Below are 22,527 nucleotides of genomic sequence, written 5' to 3'. Positions count from 1 at the left end.
GGGCCGTTTAAAAAGTAGCCAATCAGCTTTTGGCCGGCAGGCTCGTTCGCTGCGTCGAGTTGGCCGACTGCTTCCGACGCCGCGTCCATTTTGCCCTGTCGCAGATCCCGCCTCGTCGACACTGGTGCCCGGACACTTCGCCTCCACGTAGCTTGACAAGTAAGTTCCTCGACTTAGTCGTACCTGGGCACTTGCTGTCGAGGATCGTCGTTGTGAAGGTCATTTTGAGTCCCCCGACGCCGAGGATAATCGAGAGGACCTCGTTAGGTTCGTTCAGCGGAACTGTGTGCGTGCCTGCATGTCGCCGCTTTGTTACGAGCTCGCGCAGCTTAAGGTTGCCGCAAGCAGAGTGATTGTACAGTCGCGGTTTCGCGAGGGTGCACCCAACCCCCATGTGCTTTTCTTGATTGTTGTTAGCGCCTGTAGTTGAATTTTCCTTCGGGAAAATAATTGCATTTGCTCGTTAGGGGAGTCGAACTCTGGTTTTTCTCGTAGGCCCGAATTTTTCGTCTAGAATATTATTTTGTAGGTTATACACCTGCTATTATAACTGCTATCAGCTTTTTTCTTTTTCATGAGTCAGTTTGAAATTGTATTATGTATGCTATCTGAAAGCTTTCACCCTCAACTGATAAATATATATATTTTAGTGATGTATACTCATAAATGGAGTAGACCTCTTTTGTTGCTTCTTGAGACTACAGTAGACTCTTTGTAAAAGGGAGCATGGCAAGGTGTGATGTGTATTTTTTCTCATGTTGTCAGAGATGCTCTGTGTATCAAAACAATGTTGGTAGAAAAATTTATTTTAAACTGTTTGAGCTTTAAATAGTTTGAATCAACATCTTCATTCTTTTTCGTTGAATAAATTTATAGATTTTCTTTATTGATAAATAGTATTTTTATTTTTTACCGTGGTTAGACAGATTAGTGCCAACAATAATCCAATATGTGGTATAAATGCTGTAATATTGTCTTACTCGGTTATGCGGGCTTTACGCTTTCTTGACACATCTTTTAAGGATATTCAATAATTTTACTATTTGACTTTTACGCCGAATGCATCAAATTTTTTGTGTTACAAATTAAATAGTTAGAATTTATAAGACCTTAACAATTATAAGAATTTTACTTATCGTTGAGCAGTATGTTATTTTTCAGACGTTGTTTTCAATAATCAAATTTAATATTTGTACACTTCCAAAGTTAATGAAGAAATAGGTATAAATATTATAATTGATCAAAATACAAAAAAAAAATTATATTCATATTTTACTAATATTATTTAATTATTTATATAATTTATTCATTTTTCATTATTCTTGTAGATTAATTTTTGGGTTTAAATAATCTGGAAAGATTGCGCTCACAAAGAAAAGAATCATGGCGGACTTACAAGGAGTCCCGGTGACACAGGATGCCTTGTCCGTGGCTCAGTTGGAACTCGGTGGCAATCCCAATGCTCTTGCACTGCGTAGACCTTTTGATCCGGCTGCTCATGACCTGGACGCAACCTTCCGCTTGACGCGGTTTGCCGACTTAAAAGGATGAGGGTGCAAGGTCCCTCAGGAGATTCTTGGGAAACTCCTTGAGGGACTGCAGGCTGATGATGGTAGTGCCCAGGATCATGAGCACGCCCACTTTATGCACATGGCTACCCCGCGCATTGGTGTGTATTTAATTTTGAAACATCTTAAATTCGCTATTAGATTTTTTAAACAAATTAAAGCATAATTTTGTATTCTGCAGGTATTGGTATGGATTCCTCCGTTACTCCTCTGAGGCACGGCGGGCTAAGTTTAGTTCAGACAACAGACTTTTTCTATCCACTTGTTGATGATCCGTATATGATGGGTGAGTTTGAGATGATGATATGTTTAAAATATGACTCATTCTGCATTTGAATTTTAAAAACTATCATACTGTAAACAACGGGAAACCTTTTCTTCTAGGGAAAATTGCCTGTGCCAATGTAATAAGTGATCTCTATGCCATGGGAGTGACAGAGTGTGACAACATGCTCATGCTGTTGGGCGTTAGCACGAAAATGACCGAGAAGGAGAGAGACGTCGTAGTTCCTTTAATCATGAGGGGATTCAAAGACTCCGCGTTAGAAGCTGGCACGACGGTCACCGGTGGACAAACTGTCGTGAATCCGTGGTGTACTATTGGTGGTGTTGCCACAACAGTTTGTCAGCCAAACGAATACATTGTGTAAGTTTTCTCCAACGCTTGATAATCACTTGATTTTGTTTAATTTTGCATGTTTATGTCGCAGTCCAGATAACGCAGTGGTAGGAGACGTATTGGTACTAACGAAACCTCTGGGTACGCAAGTAGCCGTCAACGCGCATCAGTGGCTAGATCAACCAGACCGCTGGAACCGAATCAAACTTGTCGTCAGTGAAGACGACGTTCGTAAAGCCTACCAGCGTGCAATGGACAGCATGGCTAGACTCAACCGAATAGGTTTATAATTCATTTTATACTATTACTCAATCATTTCAATATCAATAAACTAATAAAATGTTGATTTCCGTAGCTGCGCGGTTAATGCACAAGTACAATGCTCACGGGGCGACAGACGTGACGGGTTTCGGACTTCTGGGCCATGCCCAGAACCTGGCCAAACACCAGAAAAACGAGGTGTCCTTCGTCATTCACAACCTGCCGGTTATTGCAAAGATGGCTGCCGTTGCTAAGGCCTGCGGTAACATGTTCCAGCTTCTGCAAGGACACTCCGCCGAGACCAGCGGGGGCCTCCTCATCTGCCTACCACGAGAACAGGTGTGTGACTTTTTTTCTAAAAAACAAGCTTATTTTGGCTTAAACATTTTCATTTTTCTTTATCATTATAGGCTGCGGCATACTGTAAAGACATAGAAAAGCAAGAGGGCTACCAGGCGTGGATAATCGGTATCGTTGAGAAGGGAAATCGCACTGCGCGAATAATCGACAAGCCGCGAGTGATCGAAGTGCCAGCAAAGGAGAAAGACGGTGAACTCTGGTAATGAACAGTACAAGGATCCATAGTTAAGCCATTCTTGTAAGAAGAAGAGAAGAACGAACTTGGTGTTTATTCTTGACCTTTAGAGTTTCTACATTTTATCATGCACAATCATGCACAGTCGTTCTGTTTTTGAGCCATTTCTCTTAGATTGATAAGAATTATTGGAAAGCTTACGACAACTACCAATCCACGAAAATGGTTGTTACTGTTGCACTTCGAGGATTCGCGGACATTCGTGAATTTCTCGCCTATCCCTTAATTTTTTGTTATGGCTATGTAATCTATGTAGAGTACCTAAGGAAACAGATTTTTTATCGAAAAAAAACCCAGTCCACGATAGAAGGTATTGGGGGTAACTGAATTATTGTGAAGAAAAAAACGTTATTCATTCCTGGGTCTTCCTGTAATTTGCATCTGCTAACTCGACATATACAAGCGTAATTTTATAGAGGACCGATAAACACTTGAGCAGAGAACTCTAATATATGAAATTGAGACTAATGGATATTTGTATACTTTGCAATAAGTCTATAAAAATCTGTTGTATAATAAATATATTTGAATATAACATTTTTTAATAGTCCTGCTAGCATGATGTATGTTTGTATTGAGACAGGACGTTTTTTATGAAGCAATTATTAGATTCTAATTTTTATATTAATCTTTGTCCTCACTATATCACTCTTGAATACTATACGTTATGTAATTGTAAAATAATGCGCGATCGTTCGATGTGTAAGAACAGTCGCGCTTATGCGTTATTAAAAATGGGGAGCAATCAAAACTGTTAAAAGCTTGCTTTATCTTTTGTATGATTTTTGTCGAGGCGTTTGGAATCATGTTGAGATTTATAAAGCAGGTGGACCTAGGTCCTAACGTTGTATTAGTTTTTCATATGAATAAAATGCTACTTTGTCAATAATTCAATTGTTTTACATTACACTAGTAATTTGGAAAGCGTCTCGCTATTGTTAGACAATACTTGATCCATTACTATGACAGTGTGTGCATGTATTATACCTATGTATGCGGTATGCACGACACATCAAAATGCGCTGTTTATATATACACACATACACACGCACCTCCACGCGCGAATCAGTAGTGTAGAGTTACGTAAGCGGTAAGCCTCCAAGATGGTTCATTGACACCGCCGCTTGTGTGTTTGCAATGGAGTGCTTCGAACGACTTGGGTTTGGCGCTTTTCAATGACGAAAAATGCGCCCGTCATATATTATTAGTAAGACATTCAATTCATCTTGTTTGCCGACCATCGCTATTGTTGCACGGAGTCATCCTAACCTCAATACTTCTCTTTTCTTTATTCATTCACGGTTTTGCTTTTAGAATTTTGGTATTGATGTGGAAAGGTTTTCGTTATTTTTTGGGTTCTTAGACGTAGTAGCTGTAAGAAATCGGTAGTCAAAGTCACTGATTTAAGTAGTACGGAAGAAAGGGTCGCGGTATAGCTTAGACAGCTGATGAGTGTACGTGTGTGTGTGTGTGTGTGTGTGCGTGTGTGTGTGTGTATATATAAGATATACACATACATGCATTTATGCAATTGCAAATGATTGCGCAGCTAAGCAAACGATATATTGGCGATAAAACTATATATAGTATGATATGATAAAAGTAAGGAAAAAATAACTTGAAAATGCGCTAAAACTTTTGTGTCTTATATTTTTGACTTTTCTGTAAACAATGAAAAATTTACTTACAGACAATTGGGAAATGATAAAAAATATGACGCTGAACATACGTGCGATCGGGATAGTCGCATCACTTGTCATTGCATGGTGCTTAAAACACTATTGGTGCACTGATTGCATTTCGCTGGACAGAGATAGTATTTTTCAATCATGCCAGTAAGTAGTCGGGGTTTCATTCATTTCAGCATGATTTGCTTAACTCTGTTGATATTTTGTACTAACGTTCGCGCAACATGTTTAATAATACAGCGTTTAGTTCGATTTAATAAGCGATTTTTTAATTAATTGAGAATTCATTTTTGGATGCACCAAGTGCTGTCAACGTGATCTTTAACATTTCTTGGCGAATATTACACAGGACAGAGCGAATAGAACCGGCGTGTATTTTTTAGAAGAGTATAAATTATAATTTTAACGACCGGCGCATTTTTAACTGCCGTGGCACGCAGGTCAGCTATTTAAGATGGAAATAATCAATAAAAGGGCGAGCTATAATTCGTACTGCTCTAGAATGTGAGAATCAGAAAAATACTCTTCCATGAATACGAAGCAATTCTTTTCCACTCTGCAAAAAAATTTCATATGTATAACGCTGCGTCTCGCATTCATCATAAAAAACAAAAAACAAATATAATTAAAAAACTTGAACTACCAAAAAAAAAACTTCCAAGCCACTTATACGCAGCTCAAATTCTAATCCACAACTATCGTCCCGAATTCACATAAGTAAGTATTCGAAACAATCTTGGCTCGACGTAGCTGCGCGCGTCACATTCACTACTCGCTATAATAATACAGCACAGTATATAGCCACTGTATAGCGGAAGAGCCTTGCAGCAGCAGCAGCAGTGAATTCAGTATCGCTCGAGAAGCGCAGGCGACCGGTTTTTCGGATGGAGCCGACGTGAGAACGGAAAATCAAACGTACGGTATACATACACATGCGATTTCGTTGTGAAAAATTACCGAGACTCATAAGTAGTTGCGGTTTGGAGTGCAATCGTGCATTGGAAATGTTTGAATCGGTTCGCTTAATCGGTCGGTCGACGAGTGTTGTCTCCATGAAATTTTGCGCTATTATGGAGGGATTTTTGAGAAAAGCTCTTGTCGTTGCTTTGTGCGTGACTTGTCTGCTCGTCACGTGAGTATTAGCTTTCGAGCTTGACGAAATGTCGATCAAGTTCAAAGTCACGCGTTTGCGTTATGTCACGCCGTTCGTATATCATTATATTAGCTTGATATTGCTATGCGAGTTACCCACGAAATCGTCAAATCGCATCGTCTTCTTACTCAAAAAGCAAAGCTAGTTTCATCAGCTGTAGCAGCAATGGAAACCAGTATTGTCATGCGTTAATCACGTTTGAAATTCGCGAAGCATCTCAATCGTATTAATGATATACAATAATAGGATACGCTCGTCGTGGCAATCTACATTCGAGTTCTCACTCTTTAATCGAAAAAAAGGCTTATCAACGCGAGACGATAATACACGCGTATACTGGCCCCTGACAGCAGTCTATAGACTATACTCCGTGCAGACTCATCGCGCCCAGTGTAAGTCGTTTGTGGTCGCTAGTTGCTGACTGAGATATATCAGTCTCGTGCTTTTTGCGCGCGCGTGTGTACCTACATTTTATTTCGTGTGGCTGTCGTTGTTGCGTTTTTTTTTTTATCGAGAAGGAGATTTTGTTCGAAGGGTGCAGGTAATTGTTATGGCGGTTTTTTGACTATACCTACACTTTTTTTTAACGAACACGTGGTTCCACAAGATATTTGGTAATTACTGAAATGAAAACTTTTCGAAGTATGTCGCTCGTGTGCTGTGGTATAAACGGTTTTTCACGTACAGGCTTCGTGAATTAAATAATTGTTTTCGTTCACTGACCATTATATAAGTAGGCGCATTGTACAATTTTCTCAGAAGTCGAATAAGGTGGCTATTTTCGTGATCGAAAACAAAATCGTTGAACGTATGGAGCAATGTGCTTATAATTCAAGACAAATTAACTGGCCTATGTGCACAGATCGGTGTACTTATATTATACACATCTACTAAAAACCATACGATCGATCTTTTTTAATAATGAAATTTTCTCCTCTTATCCACATACCTTCTATGTAATTATAAATAAAGAATAAGTTGCAGACTCCCACATATTGTAACAATCCCATTCACAGTCAGACGTCGCCATATTCAAGGGCGAATGTCCGCTGCCGTCATACGCTAGATAATCATCGGTGTAAGTGCAGTCACCTCCGCGAGTGGCAGTCTGATCTTGAACGCGTTCCAAAGTCCATCGCTTGCGGCGATCGCATCGGCACAAGGTCGGCCACCGGCGTCTGTTACTTATATACGTTGTTTTTTCCCGGACGCTCACGAGGAAAAAAGTGCCATCTGATGGGGCTCTCGAGCAGATATATTATATTATGACGTAATGCAGCGTCTTGGATTACGCGCACGTGTCAGTGTGATTTTTCAGCATCGTGAATGCATGGTTGCGGTTGTCTAGGATTGATTGAGATTCTGTTGTGTTTTGATAAGCTTTCATTTCAACGGAGCTTTGCGATTGCACGAGATAATCAGATTAACGTGTTATATAGTGATGAGTTGTTGAATTCATTTGGGTTTGATATGCACTACTGTGGATCAGACTCATTAACATAATATGCGAAGTTAGATATCACCTAACGTGTGTGAAATGCCGGATTCTCGCACTAAACTAGAGCGCCTGCTGTGTGCGAAACTTTCAATTTCGCGCACGCTCTACATTTAAGAAGGCCACTTATCGCACGCGGAGTTGTCAAAAAATAAGTAGTATACGATACTCCTGCGTTGTGCAGGTGCACCCACTCTCGCCCGTGCGCTAATCATCCGGTTCGCGCACCTGTATCGTAATATACTATATTTACTTTATAATAAACCATAAAAGAATGTATAAATTTTCATTACAAATAATAAGCTGATGGTACCTATAATGTTGTTCTATAAATTCATTCTGTGAAGATCGGACGGTAAACAGGCGGATCTCGGTCGTCAGCAAGAGGATCAGGACACAGGGTCAACGACCAAAACAGCTATGGTTGGTGTAAGCTACTCTAGGATGGCAGCCCAGGCGGCCTTTCGGGCGGTTATCTTGGGCGCTCCGGGTTCCGGCAAGGGCACCATATCTGCCCGCATCGTCAAACAGTTTGACGTCAAGCACATATCCAGCGGTGACAAGCTTAGGTACCACATCGCCAATCAGACCGGTAAGCTCCTTCATGAAATTCGGTTATACCTGGAAACGCATAATCCCACTTTATATCGCGTTGAGATTTAGTATATTATGTAATACAATAAAAAATAAAACATGCCCAACTGCAAATGTTATGATTAATCATATCCAATGAAGTTTCTGACGTTAGCTCCAGATTATTGCCATTCACTGAATCAGGAAATTAAAAAATTAAAATTAAATTAAAACGGCATGTTTCAACACTTGACATGTCGTCCAAGTGTTTTATTTTTATGATGCTACCGATCGCGTTGTCGCCTGCCAATTGAAAGTTAATCAAAAAGGTCACGCGGCTTGATTGCTTTGATTAGAGCGTTGCTCGTGATTCCGTGTATAGTAATGTTCTGCCAGTCGTGGGGCTTTCGTAAAATCAATCAAAACATTTTATTGAGATTTAATCAGAACCCCATTCTACATCAATGTTGAATGAGTACACTGTTTTTTTTCAGACCTCGGCAAGAAAGTGAAGAAATACTTGGATTCCGGAATGCTTGTGCCGGACGAAACGATGATAGCGCTTATCAGCGAAGAGATCAAAACTTTGGAAGGTCGAAATTGGCTTTTGGACGGTGAGTCAAAGAAACGCACTTTGCTTGTAACTTGATCTTTTGCTTTACCCGCATCTCTATAGTTTGTTTTTATTTAACTTTGAATACTGCGTGTGTTTTGGTTTTTGTTGCATAGCGGTTTGTATCAAGCCTGATTTTCAATAACACACATAACAATTAATTGGTTCTCATATATATCTGGCATTAAATTTCGTTAGCGTAATTATACGCATATACATCGGCGTATAATAATTATAAGTCGTCAAGCAGGTAGTACCAGATAGTAGTACCAAACGACGAAACAAAAATAAAGCCAAACTTATATATACCTACTTATAACTCTTCATCAATTATATTGTTCACATATAGGATTCCCCAGAACACGTGCGCAAGCCGAGGCTTTGCAAAAAATTTACCCGCTCTCGCTCGTGATCAACGTTGATGTACCTGATTCTGTAATTGTAGAGCGACTTAAGAATCGCTGGGTTCACTTGCCCAGCGGTCGAGTTTACAATATTGGATTCAACGATCCGAAAGTGCCGGTGAGAGTGGATTACTAAATTTTTCGCGCTTGGGTTTTTGCTCGTGTGATTCTTTCTGACTTTGCTCATAACAATGCTTCAATTCCGTATAGCGTTCAAATGACATTCGAATGTGTTATTTTATACACTGAGAAAAATTTGATAGTAGAAATTACTATTTGGGATAGTAATTAATACTGTTTTTCTTAATATAAATTGGTAACAGACTTTTAAGATATTACATTTTACTCTATCCAAAGATAGTAATTTTTGATGAAATCGAATTTTTAAAAATTTAATTTCAATTTGTTCCATATTTTACACCTCTTAGGTACTTCGCCCTGTTATTACTTTATTATTTATTATTATTATTGATTATTATTATGCTGTTTGGAAGAAAGAAAGAGATTACATTTTTTTTTGCGGCGACGGGAATCGAACCAGGAGCTCCGGCATGAGAGTCGACTGCGCTGACCATTTACCTAAACAGATCTGTTACGTACAAAATTTCAGATCTAGCTGATGTATTAATTGACGTACCAACTAAAGTTAATAAAAATTAACGACGATTAATAAATAATGAAGTTAAATCAATAGACACAGAAACTCATCCCTATATAAAAAAGTCATGACCGGATGAAGTGAAGCCAAGAATGCGTCAATATGATTGGCTCATGTAGTGCGCATGCGTCAAAAGTATCGTTAGAATTTTTTGATTTGTTTTTGATTTCTAAAATTGATTCTAATATTAAAAATGTAATATAATACTATAATACATATCAAATTATAATGTGTATTTATAATATTCTAGAGACATTCTACTCTCGAGATTATTCTATTCTCGAGACATAACCTTAAAATTTTAAAAGGAAGTTGGCGACGAAACCGCGGCAATTTTGAAATTTATATGAGCGCGAAATGAATCATATATTGTAAAGTTTGATATATTTCCGTGATAGAAAACAAATATTAAAAATATCAATCAAGTATTTATATTCCATTTAATAAGTTAATGAAATTATAGTCTACTACAGTGCGCGCCAAGTCTAGTTATAGTAAAATAAACGTAAAACGTCAACCAAAATACTGATTACCACAGAAAAAAAATTAAATTCAAACCTTACACTGAAAAAAAAGCTTGTTAAAATCAAATTTTTTTTTATTTGATTCTAGAAAATCATTTATTTGTATAGTACTAGACAAATATTTTCTTAAATTTAAACATTCCTATACAGCCCTAAAGAAGAAATATATGTTAGACTTTAATAAATATTTTTTACAATCAAGCAATAACAAAGTTGTTCTAAGCTAGTTAGAAGGTTGATAAAAAAGAAATTTTTGTACCGCGTAAAAAATATTTACTTACTCATAAAATATATTTTTTGAAAAGAGAAATATAGAAACCACCCTAAAATAAATTTTAATAAATATTTCATTGCATTTACAAAATAAATTGTGTATTCAAAGAAGGGAGATCTTGTCGTGAGTTCAACATATTTTGTATTTAAAAAATATTTATTAAAACGCAAAAAACATATGCTATAAAAAAAGAATGTAAAACAGCGTTTTAGAAAATAATTACTTGCAGACACAACTTTTTTTTTTATTTCAATAAAAGTAGATATTACCTTGACATTATTATATTTCGCATTTAGAGAATATTTATTAAAATACAAAAAATGTATGCTATAGAAAGAAAATGTCAAGCTGCATTTTAGAAAATAATTACTTGCAGATACAACTTTTTTTTTTATTTCAATAAAAGTAGATATTACCTTGACATTATTATATTTTGCATTTAGAAAATATTTATTTAAACACAAAAAACATATGCTATAAAAGGAGAATATCGAATTGCATTTTAGAAAATAATTATTTGCGGATACAACTTTTTTTATTTCAATAAAAGTAAATATTGACTCAAAATTAGCATATTAATAAAATCAAATATTACCTTGACAGCCTATTTTGCATTCGGAAAATATTTATTGCATCGTAAAAATATGCTATAAAAAGAGAATATTGAGCTGTATCTAAGAACATACTTATTTGTAAAGGTACAACTTTTTTCTTAAAATAATAAAATAATTCAATTTAATAACAGTTTACTCAATATTTTCTTGTATCTATAAAAAAATGTAAAAACCTGTATAAAAACTAAATTTATAGAACAAATAAATTATTTAAAAAGAATATTAATAATGTGTGAAGAGGAAAATAATGAAAGAATTCGAATATAAAAACATTGAACTTAACTGAGAATTTATTAAAATTTTACAAAAGTATCCATACTATAAGATAATACATAACCTCTTTGGTCGGACATAATATGCACTTTATACGCATGGTAATCTATTAAATCTTTGTGTTTTAGAAACCCCCATTCATTGGTTTCTGATACTTCGTAACCACAAACGTGCGGATTCAAATCTTCCTTTAATTTATTGTAAATAAAACAAACCTCGTTTTCATTGATCAAAAATAAATATTTTATTTTCGCAAAGGAAATATTTAAATAATTTGCAGTGATATTTAAAACCATATCTGGCTCATAGCTTGTTCCATGAATTTTGATACATGAAAAACACAAATTTGAAAAACTTAGCGGTAAATACTCTTTAAACTTATTAAAATCAATAGATTTATCTAATTTATGCAATGAAGTCCCACAAGATATATTATCAGAAAATCCAATATTTTTAACTAATCTATGACAAAACTGTAACTGTTGTTTTATAGCTAAAGTAAGCGCAGGATTTTTTCGACTTGCTGTAGCTTTACTGGTTTCTTTAATCTGTTTATGTTTTGCTTCATACCGAATGCTGGACATGAATTTTAAAGGGCCGAATCTACGCATGATACGGGAATAATGAAGTAAATTATGGTGCTTGAATTTGAATGTACATTTGAACAAACCCCGATGTAATGTTAAATATTTAAAAACTAGTGTGTCAAAACCTTCGATTATCTCTGTAGTAATGGCATCAGCAATTGTTATCAGTATAATTTTTCGCAACATTAAATAAAGAGTCCAATATTTATTTTTTCGGGGTATTAAATCTCCGATAATCAAGCATAAATTAAGGACAAAATTTAGCATTTCAGAAGCCGATAAAATAATTTCTTTTTTCTTAATTGCTTCCATTTTTAAAGGAGGTGGAAGGTTATTTGAATCATAGTTAAAACAGTTTATCCGTTCATTCAAAACATCAATCGTAAAAAACTTGTGTGTAATCAAGAAAACTTCAAGAATTTTTGCAATATCGTATCGGCATATGCCTTCAAGTAAATCATGCATTGGGTCTACTGAAAAATTTTGTGTAACGTGATAATTAGGAATTCTGTTAAATGCGCAATCTTCAAGTATACCAAAACTTTTTTCAGAACAGTATTGAGAATAGTTAGATTTTTCACGTAAATATTGCATTTTCTCTTTAGTGCGTTTTCTTAACTCAGATTTAGGCATAATACAAATACGACAACAGTATAATGAGTTAAAGCTTTTATTAAATCCAAGAATCGTGTTGAGTCCTAAGTTATCTCCAACAATATATGTCAAAATGAAAAAGATTCTTTTTTCTGTGCCATTAATATTAATCGAAATTCCTTTTGTTTCAAGGTTAACGAATTCATCTATTATTTTATTAAACATTTTATGATTTCCTAGAGTTTTGTGGTTGTCATATTTGTGCAACTGAAATACGAAAATATTTTCTAATTTACTTGAATATTGATTAGGTATAACCGGTATTGAAAAATAAGATGCACTAATTTTGTTGATCGTTTTATGTGTACCTAATGGATTATTAATTTCTACATCGTCAAAATATAAATTTAATGGAAGAACTATTTTATCTCCTTGATTCAAACAAATGTTTTTCCAAAATTCTCCTTTTATTACTGAGTCAATAAGTGGACTTTGTTTAATCTTTTCAATATGATTAACAATTGTAGAGAATACATTTGGCAATTCTAAAAATTTTTTTAGAACTGATTTGATAGGTATCACACTTATTGTATTTTTTTTTACTAAAATTCGGTACTTTTTTTTCTTTTTTCCATATTTTAAAAAGATTTAACTACAATTTGTATGGGTGAAAAATAACAGTCTATTTTTTTAAGAAACTCAAACGTTGAATGTTCAGTTTTAAATTTTTTGAATCCATTCTTTATGATTTTGGCCATATTACAGAATTCCGTTAAATTTTGAAATTTTGCCATTAAAATGTTCATACATTGGGCAATATACATCGTGCTCATATTAAAAATTATTTTATTCGTTAATTTTCTATTCATAGTACCGTAAGCATAAAGCTGAGTAACAAATGTTAAAGCGTAATGTAAAACCTTATTCGCGAAATCTTCTACTGTAACATTTTCTGTTACGTCAATAACTTTATCTTGTGGGACTTCATTAGCTTGTACGGAATGTAAATCCGAGAAATCGATTGAATCATAAGTCTCATTAGGAATATCATCAGGTATAACTAAATCGTGATTTAAGTTATTTATAGCTTGCTCATGAATTTCGATTCTTTCAGGTACATCATGTTTAACTTTTAAATGCCTTATCAATGAATATATATTACTAAACTTAGACGAACAATTTGCAACATTACATTGACATTCAAGGTACCGTAGTGTGTTGTGACTTACTTTTATATGAATTTTCAAAATTTCAAGCGATACGAATGTATCAGAGCAAAACACACAAGATATCATGTTGAACACTTAATATTATAAAATACTTTTTTGTACAGTCTTATATTTCTATACTTCGAAGTTTTTTATCTTATCTTATTTTAAATTAAGATTATATCACATATAATCATTAGATATTTAAAGTAAACAAATACTTTTTTGATTTGAAAAATGACGTTTATAAAAAAAAACAGTATTTACTTTTTAAGATGAGTCGTCGTTTTCACTTTCTGTATCGTCGTCACTGTCTTCTTCGTTTTTTTCTTCATCCTCTTCGTCTTTGGAATCATCATCAGCAGCATGCTTCTTTGTGCTCATCTTATCAACTAATTTGCTTAGTCCATGTTGAATGGAAGCTATCTCTTGATCATAAGGTAAATGAATTTGATAGATGCCTTTTTGGATTAATAACCACAAATGAGTACTGGCTGTTGGATACTCCAAATCAAAAACATGGAATGCTTTAAAGCATGTATCTAAGGCATGTAGTACTCCTCTAACTTTATATAACCTCTCGTCAATACACACATATGTATCCTGGACATCTTCAACTGATCCTATAATTATTATATACGGTTGAAGAGGCATTTTACGCTCAGATGCATACACTCTAGCTTTTTCTTTCACCAGTAGCATATCACTAGGGGTCTAAAATGTAAATAAAAGTTTATGAACATTTTATAGAGAATAATTGCATGAATATAAAAACGCAAAAACAAAAATCAGCTTTAACAAATTTGTAAAAATAAATTGAAAATTGTACATACACTTGCTATCTTAAAAATGCTCTCTTTTGAAAGTCCTATCGATGGCCTGAAGGATTCTTTGTTGATCTTCTTCATTTGCTTAGGTGGGTACAAGTGCGCAATTAAACTTAAACTCATAAGCACCATCGCATCTGTATCATACATAAGAATAACTTAGATTTGATTTTATAAAAAAAAAATTAATAATAACAATATGTGATAAAAATTTCTTACTTTCAGAGATATTCTTAGAAGCAAGTTTTTGTTCCAAGCTGACAGCGGTTGAATCTCTTTGATTCACTTGCGAATTTTTTCTCAAAATGTCAAAGAACTTTTTCCAAAGTTCTATATTTAATAACATTTTTGTGAGCTTCAAGTACTCAAAATCAATACTTATCAATTCATATCCTTGGACATGCTCGTATAATTTCCAGGATTTATAAAAATTGGTTAAATTTTTATCTTTTGAGTTTTTAAACTCGTCGCAACGTATTTTGCAGGTTTTTTTCCAATGCTCAATTACGAGTTCCCATGGTACAACATTAACGGATAACCAATCCACACTTTCTTGAATTGAAGCTTGATCATTAGATTCTAAAAATTTTTAACTCAATTTTAGACTGCATTAAACAATTTCTACAATTACTAATAATTACTAAATAATTACCATTAGCAGTCTGCGTTATCTTATCTTTATCATCCTTTTCTTTGAGTAATAATTTGGATAATTTCGTTTCTTCGTGTTTTCTGTTTCTAAACATACTCATTAATTTTCCACCTGATGGTTTTGATCGATTTTGACCACCTGATTTTGTTACGTTTTTAATTTTGGAAACAGGGGGTCTGTAATATACTGACTCTACTTCTGTAGGAAATTTTTTTACAATCATCTTAGCAAGAACTGCTGCAGTTTCGTTCCTCAACCTACCATATTTACAAAATCAATAAAATAATAAATTAATGTTTAAACGACTAAAAAAAAAAAATAATAAAACAAAAATTCCACCTTATTTTTCTATTGACTAAGTCAGTGATAATGACATTGCAAACCTTACTTCTGTCGCTATTCTCTAGCTCATTCTTGAGTTCATATTTTCGAACTACTTGTCTACCTAAATCACTTTCTTCAAACAAGGTATCCAAAGGTTTCATTGTTTCTACAGCAAAAACGCTGTTGCTTAAAGGTTTGTTTATAACGATGCTATTATTTTCTTCGTTGGAAACCTTTTTAGCTGGAGGACCTGAGCTACTAGCATTATCATGATTTCGTTCTTTCTAGAATAAAAAAAATTTATTCAATTTTAAAGAACCTCGACGGTAATTCCAAGCAAACGAAAAATATAAAGGACGCTATGGTGAATTTGTAATAATTCAAGTAAAAAATACAACAATGGACTACCTCCAAATAATGTTTTGTTTATCGCGCAATTGCTTACCCTTTTTTTACTTGCTTTTTCACTGCTACCTTCATTAGACTGATTTTTATTAAAATTCTTATTCCAAAAATCGAGAAATACAGCTCGATCACCTATGGCTGGTATCAAGGCGTTTATTAAAGTTTCATTCATTTTTGGTAAGATACCCATAGTTATCTTGTTATCTGAGAAAAAAATATTTTTTTTTGAAATGACACTGAATTGCCCTTAACGAAATTTTAATTAAACGTAGTTTATAATATGCCATTAATAGAAGAATTTTTATCATAAAAAACATTGATCTGATCCCATTTATTACGATTCAATAATTTGTATTTACTAAAGATTTTAAGGATAAAAAATATTTTCTAAATTTCAATAAACATTTACAATTGTTTAGTAAACACACGTGCACATTATTAGTCATAATTTGTATTTACTAACGATTTTGAAGTAAATAGTTTCTAAATTTTAGTCATTATTTACTATTATCTAGTAAACCCATGCATTCGTTATTATTAATTTACTATGAATTAAAATGTAATTATGTGAGATAAGTACTGAGGGCCCTGTAAAGATCACTAAAATACAAATCCAACATTGATTTCCCTAATTAAATAAACGAAAAAAGAAAAGCACGGTTGTTGGTGGTTACTAGATCGCAAATATTTTTTTGAATTTAGTAAATCTTTGTTAAAAGCTAGGTTTTTGTTTATGCCGGTGTCTGAACAAGTTAGTCATTATATATTTTAAGAACAACTTACGTTTGAAAGTTTCCACCAAATCTTCCAGCCCTAAATCGTCCAATATTTTAATAACCTCTTCGTCCGCCATGGTTCCTTTGTTCCTATGATTGGCGCCTCCAATACGTTCTCGGTATTTCTGTCCTTTCGTAAAGCGTTGTTACTTGGCAAAATATAAAAAGCCTTTGCACGCGTGAGCAACTAGCAGGTCGGTAACCATCTTTGTGTTCGGCGACGTTGGCGGTAAAGTCTCGACGAGCCGAGCGAATAAGGCGAATCCGCGGCAACGTGTTCGGCGCCGTTGGCGGTTGCTACCTAGCGACTGTTCATCCGGCTACGGCGTCTCGCTCATGCTGCGTCATCGAGTACGGCACGGACAGTGATTGGCTGGCGAGATTTGCAGCAGCCAATAGCAATATTTCTCGTTCGTCGTCAGACATAAGCGGCGAATGTATACATGCGTGCGAAGTTAAAGGTACCTACATAAGTACCACCCGGTACATGTATACCTTGCAAGCGAGATGAGCATGGAACGATTGCGGTTGTTGTGATAACAGTTCCGCGAATGTGACATAACAGAAATTCCGTGTCCGATTATTAAAACAGAATAATTTTTTAATTTAATTAGTATGATTAAGCAAATAAATATTTACTTCTACCAAGTATATCAAGTGCTTTCGAATGATAAATTAAAAAAATATTGTTTAAATTCCAATATTAGATTTCATAAAAAAATGTTGAAAAAAAAGAAATAACTGTGTTTGGTTAACAATAAATTTTAACTTACATCAAGTTGAATATTTGTTAAAAACAAATAAATATTTTGGCTGTAACATCTTAATTATTCAAAAATTTATTTTCTTTACGATAACAAATATTTCTTATGATCAAGTAAATATTTATTTGCATAATAGTATTTATAAAAATGCATATTTTAAAGTTAAAATGCTTTGCCCTAAAAAATATTTTGTTGCAACAGAAAAAATAAATATTTACTATAATAAAAAATTTACTAATTTTTACTAATTATTTTTTAATTACAAATTTGTCAATGTTAAAAATATATTTATTAAATTCAAAACATTCGCCATACAATTTAAGTAAATCATTTACTAAGTAGTTATTGAATGCATTTTAGTAAATTGGTCTTATGGATTTTAAAAAGTCATTTATCATATTTAAGAAAAGTATATTTATCTTAAGTAAATCTATGCTTGATTTCAATACATTATTTTTGGCGGAAAAATCAAGTAAACTGAAGAAAATATTTACTAATATTAAAATTTCGGTATTGAAAACAAATAAATATTTTTTACTTTTAAAAAATCCAATTTTTAAAAAATATGCATACTTAAATGCAATAAGCTTTTTTTTCAGTGTACCGACTGAGAATATTATAATTTTTCCCACATTTTATAACACATTTTACCATCTTAGGTAGTAAAAATTAAGTCTTTTGAAAGTCGTAACAATTTTTACTATCTGACTCTGAGATAGTAAAAATTAATATCTCTTATAGTGAATTTTAATATAAAAGATAGTAAAAATTACTAGCTCCCGAGTCTGTTACCAAATTATCATCCGAGATAGTAATTTTTACTGTCAAATTTTTCGCAGTGTATATAGAGTCGGTTGAGATGAAGTTTCTTATAGAAAATCGGTTGGTGATGCCTTACCATAATCTCATTGGAGTGCAAAGCCTTATTAAAAAAAGAACACATTTTTTTAAAACGTGGATCGCACTGTAATTGAAGCTCTAATAGCAAATTATAACGCATATGCTATATAATTATTATGATCTTATTAAAGTTTTGTATTCATTAAATAAGAAGAATCACGCGCAAAGGCAAAAGCTCGACACATACATGGTAAAGTCTCAAGAAGAAGAAAGACTGGAAACATTAGAATCGGCGATTTTTGTGTCTTCCAACAGGGTAGAGACGACGTGACGGGGGAACTTCTGGTCCAGCGACCCGACGACCAGCCGGAAGTCGTCCAGGAGAGGCTTCACGTTTACGCGACGAAAACCAAACCGCTCATCGACTACTACAAGCAGCTGAACGTGCTCAAGTCGTTTGCTGGCAATACGACTGACAGCATGTGGCCAGCGATCAAGGAAACCATCGGACAATACCTTGGACGATAGACTTATTAGTATTTTTATAGGATTTGTTTCGCCTTTGCCGACAGTCTATATATACACACATTTTTTGAAGTTCGATCGTTTCTTTTTTTTCCATACAATTCAACTGTGATATAGCTTAGACTTGGATGTATTGCACAATGATAACCTGCGACATGCGCCGTGCGTATATTCGTATATGTTTTAGCTTCTAGGTGGAAGAAAGAAATATGCACAGAGTATATTTTTGAACGTACATCGCAGTAGCTTTGGATGATTCCTATCCTTTGCGAACCACAACGAAAGAAGGGAATTGCATCAAGTTGATATATTATTGATTTGGCAGAAGATTATTAGTAATATATCGTGGCCTATAACGATTAGAAATTGAGCCTGAATACTGTATATGCTTGTCGATAATATAGATGATTACTGTCGGAACGCATAAATAGTTTTATACATTATACATTTGTAACGAAGAACGCTTAAACCGTTTCTTTTGACTGTTTAACGTTATCGTTTATTTTTTCTAATAAAAAAAAAATGCTATTTCATAAGATGCTGTGTTCAATTTTATCCGGTTTATTATTTACTCCTGTTTGCATATGCCTGTATTTTAATTTTGTTTTTATACTAACAATGAGCTAATCAATCTGTCCATGTCTTTTTCTTAGCTTTTTAGATGTTCTCATATGTTCTTAAAAATAAATACGAAAGCTGCGAATTAACGAAAATTCAAAGTCTCCCCTATCTTTTGTTGAATAGGTTTTCCTAGAACAGTGCCACAAGCCGAGATACTCGAGTCCATTCACCCGATATCATTGGTTATTAGTCTCATAGTCCCAGACTCCGTGATTTTAGAAAGAGTCAAGAATCGCTGGACCCACTTACCGAGTGGTAGAGTCTACAATATTGGATTCAACGATCCAAAAGTTCCGGTAAGACGAAAAATTGAGGAGAGAAATCTGCACTGATCCCACTATAATCTATATAAGTCAAGTTGTAGTTTCTTTATAATATTTTCAAGAGTATTTTCGAACGCTTCTTTCAAATTCAATTGAATCGTTTCAAATTATTTTAGCCTGTAAGTGTGTGATGCAACAAGATGGATATACTTATTATGAATGAAATTTTCTTGAGACGATCGTTCTCGATTTTTGAAACGCCGAATGATGAGCAAAGTTTTCAAGCATAAACTGCAGAAGGCGTCCAACAAATTTCTCTCTCTTAACTCACAAAAATATTAATTACGAAAATAGTCTTTGACTACTATTTCGAATAAATTGTTAAAAATCCACGAATACATTTCTCCATTAAAGGGCAAGGATGATGTAACGGGTGAATCACTATGTCAACGCCCAGACGACCAACCAGAGATCGTCCAGCGTCGACTGGACGAGTACTTGACGAAAACAAAGTCGGTAATCGACTACTACCAGAAACGTGGACTCTTGCGCGAATTTACAGGCGTCAGCACCAACGAACTCTGGCCCAAGATTCAAGAGTGCATAATGCCCCTACTTTGAATGCGACGAACATACCGAGTATTTCGATGGCCTAATTATTTATGTTTATAAGTAATTGGTCAAGACTTGGCGTGACGACACGTGCGATTCGTATAGGCGTCAATGTGTTGATGGACAATATTTTCCCCGAAAGTAATGATTATTGCCGAAGTGAATGGTGACGATTGTTTTGTAATGAAGAAATATGTTGTGTAATATGTAGGATTTTATTATGTTTATTAGCTTGCAGCTGATGTATAAAAGACAGTTGGATTTTTCAATACAATATTTTTAAAAAGTAGATTTGTAATGTGTCGGTACTACGGTATTGTACTGCGGCCGCAGCTAACTGTATGCTAATGTAGAATAAGGTGAAGTCTGTAAAAATTACTGTATAATCGCTGATAGAAATAAAAATATTTAAAATGGCTCGAGAACTAAAAAATGGCTATGAGAAATAGTAAGCAACCATAGCCTGTCATGAAACATCTTTTCTCACATTTGTTGAACATTTGATTGCATAAATATTATTCTGAAACAATCATTATGATTTTACTTCTGCATTAAAAGTAAATTTTGCATAGCGATTTTACAGTCATTTACTACAGCTGTCATTTCTATATTGTTTTACCTAAAATCTAATTTATATTTGTAACAGTACAGTAAAATTATAATACCTAATGTTATGTTTACTTAAAACAATGCTTAAAGAGGTTTGATTAAGGCGTTTTATCGCATTGTTTCTTATATATGATGATGAAAATGAAATCTTAAAATTTTGCGCTACCGTTCATACTGTTATACGTTTGACAGGCATCTCAAATGTCGATGATAAATAAGTCAGGTACAAAATTATATGATGTACCTTCAGTAAAACAATCGCAAAACAACGGGAGAGTAAAATATACAGATGTATGATGTAATTCTCTTTATTTTTTATGCAAATAACAACCAACGATTACATTTCTTTAGACATAAGCTTTACTCCTGAAAGATTACTGATAATTACATGTACCATATCTTGCGCTCCTTTATCATGCATATATAATTGTCATAATGAATGAATGATTAAAAAAATTATAGTCGAAGCGGGGATGCGCAGTGCACACTTTACATCCACCTTCATAACAATGTTCTTCATTATGAAAGTTTTTGCGACTTTTAGACGTTATGACGGTAGCTCGACCGTCATTATTATTTTAAATTGTTTGTTGTTTATGTTACTATTAACCGATTCCGTCGGCTGTGCAGAAGGCACTAAATTCTACCGACTATAATCTATCCGCGCACGGACGTAAAGACGTATGAACACGCGGCGGTGACAGTAGTACTCAGGACGTGGATTCAAAAGGAGGAAAAGTCAATGACACTCGCGGATTATTGTAAAACTTAGATTAACTGTTTATTGGTGCTTGGCTTACACAAGCGCGCCAGACGGGCGCATGCCAGCTACCAGCATGTAGTCGAGGTGAGAGAGAGAGAGAGAGAGAGAGAGAGAGAGAGAGAGAGAGGGGGGAGGCTTAAAGTCGCCCGAGTAAGCGAGAGTTGATAAGAACTAGTATACTTACAGATGTACGTGGCCGGCACGGCCGTTCTAACCCACGCGAAGATGATCTCGGACGGATTGTCCTCGGTTCGGTTGACCTCGCAACCCTCGCACACAATAATCGCAATCGCAGAGTGTCTATTCGCGAAACGGAGCGGAGCGAAGACAGACTCGGAATGGCTCGCTAGCGCGAGCACAGATTTACCTATGCCCTCTGACACACTGTTGTTAACTCTTGACAGCAGTGTGCGAGCAGGTGGCAACATTGTACGTTGCTGAATTTAAATCTCTCTCGATGCTTATTCTCTCTCTGTCTCTCTTACTCTCTCACATGCTGCGCCTTTAGTAGCTGTAACAACAGAAGTATTATACAGAATGTTGATTCTGTCCCGGAGAGACGTCGTAACGTGCTCAACGTGCGTTAATTGCACTGGCAACCGTTACAACGTACATCACTGAATATGATTTAAAAATTGTTTTTACCGATTTTTTTTTCAATCTTCATGTGTATATTTTTAAAATAATGGATAATATATTTATTAAATCTCTCGGAAATCAGATTGGTTTGAAATTTATCGGTGGTACTTTTTTTTGGTGATTTTCGCGTTCTGTGATGTCATCAAAGTCTACAAAAATTTGGATCTTCTTCTAGATAATATGATCAATACAATTGCTGTTGTCGC

The 22,527-nt window shown here is 34.5% G+C and overlaps 3 protein-coding genes and 1 long non-coding RNA gene across 20 annotated transcripts; 2 read left to right on the top strand and 2 right to left on the bottom strand.

Moving 5' to 3' along the window:
* The first annotated feature begins 33 nt into the window (after window positions 1-33).
* LOC100119993 (inactive selenide, water dikinase-like protein) lies at window positions 34-3,929 on the top strand. 7 transcript variants are annotated; one of them, XM_032599131.1, is made up of 8 exons: window positions 327-491; window positions 1,162-1,221; window positions 1,329-1,669; window positions 1,750-1,854; window positions 1,953-2,214; window positions 2,279-2,469; window positions 2,543-2,787; window positions 2,859-3,925. In XM_032599131.1, exons 3-8 carry the CDS (start codon window positions 1,384-1,386, stop codon window positions 3,009-3,011), a joined length of 1,242 nt encoding a protein of 413 aa, XP_032455022.1. In that variant the 5' UTR covers window positions 327-491; window positions 1,162-1,221; window positions 1,329-1,383; the 3' UTR covers window positions 3,012-3,925. The 7 variants fall into 7 exon arrangements, with proteins under 7 accessions (XP_031785084.1, XP_031785081.1, XP_032455020.1 ...); XM_032599130.1 differs by having other exon boundaries at window positions 358-525; window positions 2,859-3,894; XM_031929224.2 differs by lacking the exons at window positions 327-491; window positions 1,162-1,221 and adding an exon at window positions 34-159 and having other exon boundaries at window positions 2,859-3,894.
* A 170-nt stretch (window positions 3,930-4,099) lies between these two features.
* Window positions 4,100-21,269, top strand: LOC100119962 (GTP:AMP phosphotransferase AK3, mitochondrial). Of its 11 annotated transcripts, none has more exons than XM_032599136.1 (6): window positions 4,100-4,250; window positions 4,734-4,878; window positions 7,727-7,971; window positions 8,447-8,566; window positions 19,559-19,731; window positions 20,113-21,269. In XM_032599136.1, exons 1-6 carry the CDS (start codon window positions 4,229-4,231, stop codon window positions 20,317-20,319), a joined length of 912 nt encoding a protein of 303 aa, XP_032455027.1. In that variant the 5' UTR covers window positions 4,100-4,228; the 3' UTR covers window positions 20,320-21,269. The 11 variants fall into 11 exon arrangements, with proteins under 11 accessions (XP_032455027.1, XP_001603651.1, XP_003427347.1 ...); XM_001603601.5 differs by lacking the exons at window positions 19,559-19,731; window positions 20,113-21,269 and adding exons at window positions 8,915-9,087; window positions 18,605-19,350 and having other exon boundaries at window positions 4,105-4,250; XM_003427299.4 differs by lacking the exons at window positions 4,734-4,878; window positions 19,559-19,731; window positions 20,113-21,269 and adding exons at window positions 8,915-9,087; window positions 18,605-19,350 and having other exon boundaries at window positions 4,109-4,250.
* LOC116417219 lies at window positions 4,677-7,995 on the bottom strand. The gene is made up of 2 exons (XR_004227517.2): window positions 7,693-7,995; window positions 4,677-7,622 (listed from the first exon to the last, which is right to left on the bottom strand). It is a non-coding gene; the product is annotated as an uncharacterized LOC116417219 (long non-coding RNA).
* On the bottom strand, window positions 13,152-18,074 carry LOC116417216. Its single transcript, XM_031929214.2, has 7 exons — window positions 16,693-18,074; window positions 15,950-16,113; window positions 15,520-15,788; window positions 15,181-15,437; window positions 14,748-15,107; window positions 14,535-14,665; window positions 13,152-14,415 (listed from the first exon to the last, which is right to left on the bottom strand). Exons 1-7 carry the CDS (start codon window positions 16,760-16,762, stop codon window positions 13,972-13,974), a joined length of 1,695 nt encoding a protein of 564 aa, XP_031785074.1. The 5' UTR covers window positions 16,763-18,074; the 3' UTR covers window positions 13,152-13,971.
* Window positions 21,270-22,527: the final 1,258 nt, after the last annotated feature.

The sequence above is a fragment of the Nasonia vitripennis genome, chromosome 4 (assembly GCF_009193385.2).
Source record: "Nasonia vitripennis strain AsymCx chromosome 4, Nvit_psr_1.1, whole genome shotgun sequence".
In the NCBI taxonomy this organism is placed as follows: domain Eukaryota; kingdom Metazoa; phylum Arthropoda; class Insecta; order Hymenoptera; family Pteromalidae; genus Nasonia; species Nasonia vitripennis.
Note: the sequence above shows the minus strand (reverse complement) of the source record. Positions and strands in the feature narration are given on the sequence as shown.

What these genes read in the sequence shown, in the direction of transcription:
- LOC100119962 (XM_003427302.5), top strand. Translation starts at nt 5,664, where the DNA reads ATGCGATTTCGTTGTGAAAAATTACCGAGACTCATAAGTAGTTGCGGT. An exon ending in GTGACTTGTCTGCTCGTCAC is followed by an intron (nt 5,864 to 7,726) that starts GTGAGTATTAGC and finishes CATTCTGTGAAG; the next exon opens with ATCGGACGGTAAACAGGCGG. An exon ending in TCAACGATCCGAAAGTGCCG is followed by an intron (nt 9,088 to 18,604) that starts GTGAGAGTGGAT and finishes GTCTTCCAACAG; the next exon opens with GGTAGAGACGACGTGACGGG.
- LOC116417216 (XM_031929214.2), bottom strand. Translation starts at nt 16,762, where the DNA reads ATGGCGGACGAAGAGGTTATTAAAATATTGGACGATTTAGGGCTGGAA. An exon ending in GATAACGCAGACTGCTAATG is followed by an intron (nt 15,108 to 15,180) that starts GTAATTATTTAG and finishes AAAAATTTTTAG; the next exon opens with AATCTAATGATCAAGCTTCA. An exon ending in GCATTTTTAAGATAGCAAGT is followed by an intron (nt 14,416 to 14,534) that starts GTATGTACAATT and finishes TTTACATTTTAG; the next exon opens with ACCCCTAGTGATATGCTACT.